At 46.7% G+C, this 8460-nt stretch overlaps 1 protein-coding gene across 2 annotated transcripts in view; it reads left to right on the top strand.

The window, feature by feature from the left end:
* Positions 1–2685: 2685 nt before the first annotated feature.
* The window catches only part of E2F7 (E2F transcription factor 7), a 78305-nt gene continuing 72530 nt past the window's right edge, over positions 2686–8460 (top strand). For both annotated transcript variants that reach the window (XM_038756596.1, XM_038756595.1), the window contains exons 1-2: positions 2686–2773; positions 3655–3747. In XM_038756596.1, the coding sequence (XP_038612524.1) occupies positions 2744–2773; positions 3655–3747 (123 nt within the window). In that variant the 5' untranslated portion in view covers positions 2686–2743. The remainder of the gene's footprint in view (positions 2774–3654; positions 3748–8460) is intronic.

Here is an 8460-nt window from a genome sequence, read left to right as displayed (position 1 = left end):
TGCACGCGGGAAGCGTGCAATAAATATGAATGAATGAATGAATGAATGTGCCATGCACTGTACTAAGCGCTGGGGTAGATACAAGGCAATTAAGTTGGACACAGTCCTTGTCCCTCAGGGGGCTCACAATTTGATCCCCATTTTACAGATGAGGAAACTGGGGCGCAGAGACGTTATGTGACTTGCCCAAGGTCACACATCATACACGTGGCAGAGGTGGGATTAGAACCCACGACCTCGGACTCTTGTTGTACCGTTCTCTCCCAAGCGCTTAGTACAGTGCTCCGCACACGGTAGGAGCTCAATACGATTGGACTGCCGGAAGCTCGTTGTGGGCAGGAATGTGCCTGTTAATTGTTGCACGTTTAGCCCACGGTATGAGCTCAATCAATGCGACTTCGTGGTTGAAAGGTCGTTGTGGGCAGGGAATGTGTCTGTATACTGTTGCACCGTACTCTCCTAAGCGCTGAGCACGTGGTCGGAGCTCCATCCTTGGGATTGAACGGTCGCGGGAATGAAAGGAGAAGGGTGTTTCCCCTCGTCCCCTTCCCAGACTGTGAGCTTCTTGTGGGCAGGGAATGGGACTGGCTATTGCTGCATAGTGCACAGTGCATAGTGGGAATCAATCAATCAATCAATCGTATTTATTGAGCGCTTACTATGTGCAGAGCACTGTACTAAGCTCTTGGGAAGTACAAATTGGCAACACATAGAGACAGTCCCTACCCAACAGTGGGCTCACAGTCTAAAAGGGGGAGACAGAGAACAGAACCAAACATACCAACAAAATAAAATAAATAGGATAGAAATGTACAAGTAAAATAACTAACTAAATAAATAAATAGAGTAATAAATATGTACAACCAAGCAGCGTGGCTTAGTGAAAAGAGCCCGGGCTCGGGAGTCAGAGGATGTGGGTTCTAATCCTGCTTCCCCACTTAGCTGTGTGATCTTGGGCAAGTCACTTCACTTCTCTGGGCCTCAGTTCCCTCATCTGGAAAATGGAGATGAAGACTGAGTCCCACGTGGGACAACCTGATGACCTTGTATCTACCGCAGCACTTGGAACAGTGAATGGCACATAGTAAGCGCTTAATACCAACATTATTATTATTATTATTATTATAGTACTCTCCCAAACGCTTAGCACAGTGCTCTGCAGTCAGCGCTGAATAAAGACGATTGAATGAATGAATGAATGAAGCACTTAGTACAGTGCTGTGCAACCAGTCAGTGTTGAATGAAGATGACTGGATGAATGAATGAAGCAGTTAGTACAGTGCTCTACAGTCAGTGCTGAATAAAGACGATCAAATGAATGAAAGAAGCGCTTAGTACAGTGCTGTGCACCCAGTCAATGCTGAATAAAGACGATTAAATGAATGAATGAATGAAGCGCTTAGTACAGAGCGGCTCAGTGGAAAGAGACAGGGCTTTGGAGTCAGAGGTCACGGGTTTAAATCCCAACCCCACCACTTGTCAGCTGTGTGACTTTGGGCAAGTCACTTAACTTCTCTGGGCCTCAGTTTCCTCATCTGTAAAATGGGGATTAAGACTGTGTGCCCCCCACCTTGGGACAACCTGATCACCTCGTAACCTCCCCAGCGCTTAGAACAGTGCTTGGCACCTAATAAGCACTTAATAAATGCCAGTATCATTATTATTATGACAGTGCTGTGCACCCAATCAGCGCTGAATAAAGACGATTGAATGAATGAACAAACGAAGCGCTTAGTACAGTGATGTGCACCCAATCAGCGCTGAATAAAGACGATTGAATGAATGAAGCTCTTAGTACAGTGCTGCGCACCCAGTCAGCGCTGACTAAAGACGATTGGATGAATGAATGAATGAATGAATGAATGAACGAAGCGCTCAGTCCAGTGCTCTGCACACAGTGAGCGCTCAATATAGATGATTGAAAGAAAGGAGGAAACGGAGGCATGGGGGCGGTGGGTCGCTTTGCGTTAATTGGATATATATATGTATATATGTTTGTACATATTTATTACTCTATTTATTTTACTTGTACATTTCTATCCTACTTATTTTATTTTGTTGGTATGTTTGGTTCTGTTCTCTGTCTCCCCCTTTTAGACTGTGAGCCCACTGTTGGGTAGGGACTGTCTCTATGTGATGCCAATTTGTACTTCCCAAGCGCTTAGTACAGTGCTCTGCACATAGTAAGCGCTCAATAAATACGATTGATTGATTGATTGACTGACTGTCTCTATATGTTGCCAACTTGTACTTCCCCAAGCGCTTAGTCCAGTGCTCTGCGCACAGTAGGCGCTCAATAAATACGGATTGGATAAGGCGGGTTGGGCGAGGGCCCCGCCGCCCCCCGCGGTTGCCTAGGTAACGGTTGGGGGCGGGGCCGGTTTGGGCGCGCGGCGGAGCCGGAGCGCGCGGACCCGAGCGCCAACATTCCAAGGGGGCGGCGGCCCGTCGGGATTGGCCGCGGGGCTCCCCGCCGCACGCTCCCCATTGGCCGCGGGGCTCCCCGGCCGGACGCTCCCCATTGGCCGCGGGGCTCCCCCCGGCCGGACGCTCCCCATTGGCCGCGGGGCTCCCCGCCGGACGCTCCCCATTGGCCGGCTCCCCCCCCTCGGGGGATCCCTCCCGCCGAGGCTGCAGAAGCCTCCCGCTCTGCCATCAAGGGGAAGGGACGGACAGACAGACCGGCGCTTAGTACAGTGCTCTGCACACAGTAAGCGCTCAGCAAATACTACCGAATGAATGAATGCCCGGAGCGGACCCCGCTGCAGCCCAGGTGACTCCTTCCCCTCCCCCCCCATCCGCCCCACTACCCGATTAAAGAAAAAAAAAGAAGGTGGGGGGAGAGCCTGCCTTTGGGGGTGTGTCCCCAAGAAGCCCCGGAGAGGCGTCCAGTAAGCTCCAAGCGGGCTGCCGCCGGCCATCGGGGTTGCGACCCCCTCCAGCCAAACCCCTGCGAAGTGGAATTCCCCTCGATTATTTGCGCCAAAAGGCGGAGACGGATTTCCCAAATCTGGGAGGGAGATGGCTTTCCTCCCTCCCACCCCTTCCCCCTTTTTTTTTTTTTTACCTGTCCTATCCTACTCTGCCAAGCGCTTAGTACAGTGCTCTGCTCCCCTTAAGCGCCCAATAAATACCTCCGATCCGACATTGTCTCCTCCCCCGGCCCCGTTTCTTAGCCTGCCTTTCTTTTTGTGTATTTTAACCTGAGCCCCCCCTTTTTTTTAGATTTTTTGCATGTGAAAGTCACCCGGGCGGAGGACTCCCGCGGGCTGCATAGTTTGGGGTGGGGGGAGGAGCCGGAGCCCCCCCAAATCCTGGACTCTGCTCTCCAGGGAATAATAATAATAATAATAATGTTGGCATTTGTTAAGCGCTTACTATGTGCAAAGCCCTGTTCTAAGCGCTGGGAGGGTACAAAGTGATCAGCTTGTCCCACGTGGGGCTCCCAGTCTTAATCCCCATTTTACAGAGGAGGTAACTGAGGCCCAGAGAAGTTAAGTGACTTACCCAAGGTCACACAGCAGACATGTGGCAGAGCCGGGATTCGAACCCATGACCTCTGACTCCAAAGCCCGGGCTCTTTCCACTGAGCCACGCTGCTTCTCTGGGAAGCCCTTCTTCTTCTTGTTCTTCTTCAACCCATTTTCTTGGCAGATGGAGGTGAATTGCTTAACACTACAAGACCTGATCGGCCCTTGGCAGTCCAGGTTAGATTTCCAAGCCGAAGATGGAGAAAGTGCCCAAAAGGTAATTGTATTAAAATTCACTGGGCTCCACTTTTTGGTTTCGGATCTATTTTGAGACTATTATTGTATCGGCTGACTGTTCAGCCCCTGGCCGCTAAATCTTAGAGACATTGATCGTCTCTGTCGCCGAATTGTACTTTTCAAGCGCTTAGTACAGTGCTCTGCACACTGTAAGCGCTCAATGAATGCGATTGATTGAATGAAAACATTTTATAATCAACGGAGATGCTGACAGATTCTTATTGAGGGGGTAAGATGTAAAATAACAAAACACATTTTTGTTTTTTAAAGTAAGGAATCCAAATCCTGGTTAGTTCACCTTTTCTTTTTTCCCTACATGAACATGCCCTTTGGAAATGCAGACTGGGTTAGGGGGACAGTTTTGACCAGGAAGGTTGTGTTATATATAATGTATCTTTCTAACCCAGCCCTATTAGAGTAGTGATTTATTGAAAAATGGTATTAACCTGATGATTTCTAAGAATATAAACTTTCCGTGATCCTTATTCGGTGAGCTTCATCTTGCTTTGAATTGTGATTAATTGAATTACTGGAGACATTATAGTACCAGTTAGCTGCTCCGAAGTTCACGTATACACAATTCCTCATCAAAGAAATTGTAACAATGACTAAGGGGTGAATAAACTCGCTGTTTTGGGTAGAGGCAGAGTCTGGAGAGCCGGGTTTTAGAAATAGGCTGGAGTTCTAGTCGAGGTCGTTCATTCATTCAGTCGTATTTATTGAGTGCTTACTGTATGCCTAGGACTGTACTAAGTGCTTGTAAAGGTCCAAATACTTCCGAACTGTAGATAAGTATTTTAACTTCGTTGGGTCTCCTAGAACTACCCTTAAGGCTGGGAATAACAATGCTCCTTTGCCTTTAGTTCCAGTTTTGGTGGGAACTGGGCAACAATAGTATGCAGAGAACTTTGCAGGATAATGATAGTGGTGGCTCAATGAAGAGATAAGGATCTGAAGAATTACCAACTCAATTATATTTTCCAAGTGCTTCACAGTGAAGTTTCACATAATGGAAAGTTGTATTTTAGTGTTGTTTTCCCATGGTTTGCCTGTTTTTGTAAATAACCAGGCCACTCAGATATTTAATTCAGGCATTTTTGTCACCACAGCTGGTATCAGTTCATCAGTATAAATTGCTAAGTATTTATTGGGTGTAGAGCATTGTACTAAGTACGTGGGAGAATACAGTAAGATTAGGAGACCTGAACCCTAGTCTCATGGAGTTTGCAATCTAGTAGGGGAGACAGGCACTAAGATAAATTAGACAGAAAGGAGAAACAGAGTGCATTTAAGGTATGTACCTAAGTCCAAGAGGATTTTGTGAATAAGTGCTTAGGTTGATGTGGGACTTAGGGGATATAAAGTGAAGAGTTTAGAAATCAATTGGGGAAGGCTTGACAGAGGAGACATGATTCCAGAAGGGCTTTTGTTCAACCCATATATTCCACCTAGCTAAATCCTGTCATTTCTTCCTCCACATCATTTCCAGGATCTGTCCTTTCGCCTCCATTCAAATGGCCACATCACCAGTCCAGGCACTTGTCATATTACATCTTGACTACTGCATCAGCCTCCTCACTGGTCTTTCGGTCAGACAGTGATATTTATTGAGAGCTTACTGTGTGCAGAGCGCTTGGGAGAGTACAGCATAACAGACACATTCCCTTCCCTCAAGGAGCTTACAGTCCAGAGAGATGAACTTACATTCTGGAGGGAGTTTACAGCCTACTGTCTGCCTTCCATCTCTCCCCTCATCAGCCCACACTTCACTCTGCTGCCAGAATCCTGTTTCTAATAAGTTGTCCTGCACATGTCTTCCCACTCCTCTTCAACCTCATCAACCATCCAGTCCTTTCCACATCAGGCAGAAACTCCTGACTGTTGACTTTAGGTAGTCAGCGCTCTCCTTCCTGCTTATCCATCGCACATCACACCCCAGCTCACACTCTTTATACCTCTTATAATGATGGCATTTATTAAGCACTTACTATGTGCAACGCAGTACCTCTTCACCTAACCCACTCACCGTGCCACAGTCTCATCTCTTTAAAGCTCTTGCTCACCTCCTTCCCCCAACCTGAAACTCCCCATTGGAGCTTATGTACCTACCGTAATTACTCACATAATTGCCCCACTTTTGTTACCCAAAAAAAGGGGACTGGCTATTACCCAGGGAATTGAGTCTAGAAATAAGAGAACAGGAGAAAAAAGGAGGATGGGAGAATTAAGAGAATGGAAAAAGGGCATTTGAGACTACTGCAACCAACTTCTGCCACCCTCTCCCAGATGCTGCATACAATAGGCACTCAATGAATTACAGCCCCCAACCTGGCCCCCACAACTCTGCTCCTACACAAACCTCAGTCCACAGTGTCTGACCCTGCTCCAACCCCAGCCTGTAACCTGGGCATTCTGACCATACTTCTTACCACCCATGCTCAAGCTGCTGTCATTGTTTTACAAAATAATCTTGAATTTCTTCCTTAGAAATCGGTGGGGGAGTGGGGGGGGAGGGAGCAGTTTGGCAAGTGAATATGTTCTATTACTTTCTCCTATCTGTTGTGTCTGTCTTACCCCCACTATATGCTAAGCTTCTTGTGGGCAGGATCATGTAGTAGTAGCAGTAATTCATTCATTCATTCAATCGTATTTATTGAGCGCTTACTATGTGCAGATCACTGTACTAAGCACTTGGGAGGTACAAGTTGGCAACATATAGAGACAGTCCCTACCCAACAGCAGGCTCACAGTCTAGAAGGGGGAGACGGACAACAAAACAAAACATATAAACCAAATAGAATAAATATTCATTCATTCATTCAATCGTATTTATTGAGCGCTTACTGTGTGCAGAGCACCGTACCAAGCGCTTGGGAAGTACAAGTTGGCAACATCTGGGGACGGTCCCTACCTAACAGCGGGCTCACAGTCTAGAAGGGGGAGACGGACAACAAAACATATAAACCAAATAGAATAAATATTCATTCATTCATTCAATCGTTTTGAGCGCTTACTATGTGCAGAGCACTGTACTAAGCGCTTGGGAAGTACAAGTTGGCAACATCTAGGGACGGTCCCTACCCAACAGCGGGCTCACAGTCTAGAAGGGGGAGACGGACAACAATTGAGTGTTTACAGGGTGCAGAACACTGCATTAAGCATTGTATCTCGGTCTTCTCCATCTCACCATCGCCCACGTCCTGCCTCTGGCCTGGAACGCCCTCCCTCCTCAAATTCAAAAGACACTCTCCCTCTCTTCAAAGCCTTACTGAAGGCACATCTCCTTCAAGAGGCCCTCCCTAATGAAGTCGTCCTTTCCTCTTCTCCCACTCCCTTCTGCATCACCCTGACTTGCTCTCTGTATTCATCCCTCCTTCCAGCCCCACAGCACTAATGTACATATCTGTAATTTATTTATTTATATTAATGTTTGTTTGTCTCCCCTTCTACACTGTAAGCTTGCTGTGGGAATCTGTTTATTGGTATTTTGTACTCTCATTCATTCATTCATTCATATTTATTGAGCACTTACTGTGTGCAGAGCACTGTACTAAGCGCTTGGGAAGTACAAATCGGCAACATATAGACGTGGTCCCTACCCAACAACGGTCTCACAGTCTAGAAGGGGGAGACAGACAACAAAACAAAACAAGTGCTTAGTACAGTTCTCTGCACATAGGTGCTCAATAAATATGATTGATTAATCAGGTTGGACACTGTCTCTGACCCACATAGGGCCCACAGTCTTAATCCCCATTTTACAGATGGGAACTGAGGCCCAGAGAAATTAAGTGATTTCCCCGGAGTCACATGGCATACAAATTGTAGAGCCAGTATTGGAACCCAGGTCCTCCGACTCCTAAGCCCATACTCTTTCCACTAGGCATGCTGCTTCTCTGCAGCACAGTGTATATCCTTGACCAGCATTTGGAGATTAGCCGTGTCTGAAGAAATTGCTTGCGTTCTGGATAGGACCTGAGACTGAAAGTCAGAACCCACAAGTTCTAGTTTCCGTTTGTCAATGTGACTTTTTTCTAAATAAACGTTCAGTCCACGACTTTCCCACTCCTCAAAAATGTCTTGGGGCTGCACACCACTAACATCAAACAGAAACTCCACTCCATTGGCTTTAAGGCTGTCAATCAGCTCTCCTCCTACCTTCAGTGAATCAGTGGTATTCATTGAGCCTCATTATGTACAGAGCAGTGTACTAAGTGCTTGGGAGACTACAGTATAACCGAGTTGGTAGACACGTTCCCTGCCCACGACAAGCTTATGTAATAAGAGTTGGTAGGCACAATTACCTTGCTTATCTACAAACCAGCATGCACACTTTGCTTCTTTAATGCCAAACCTACTCACTGTTCCTTGATCTCATCTTACTCTCTTTCTTCCTCTGTCCTGGAACTCCTTCCCCCCTCATAGCCAATAGACCACCTAGCTCCCCGTTTCCAAGTCCTATACAAATCACATCTTCCCCAGTAAGCTTTCCTTGACCACAGTCTCATTTCCCCTTTTGGCCCTCCTTACTGAGTCACTTATACACTTGACTCTTTACCTTTTAAGCACTTGATATCATCCCATCTCCCAACCACAGCACTTAGAGAACAATTTTTTTTTTTTTGCTCTCCCATTTCCCCTATCTATTTTAATGTCTGTCCTCCCGTCTGGGCTGTAAGCTCCTTATGGGGAG

The sequence above is a fragment of the Tachyglossus aculeatus genome, chromosome 14 (assembly GCF_015852505.1).
Source record: "Tachyglossus aculeatus isolate mTacAcu1 chromosome 14, mTacAcu1.pri, whole genome shotgun sequence".
NCBI classification, from domain to species: domain Eukaryota; kingdom Metazoa; phylum Chordata; class Mammalia; order Monotremata; family Tachyglossidae; genus Tachyglossus; species Tachyglossus aculeatus.
This window is presented reverse-complemented; position numbering and strand designations above follow the sequence as displayed.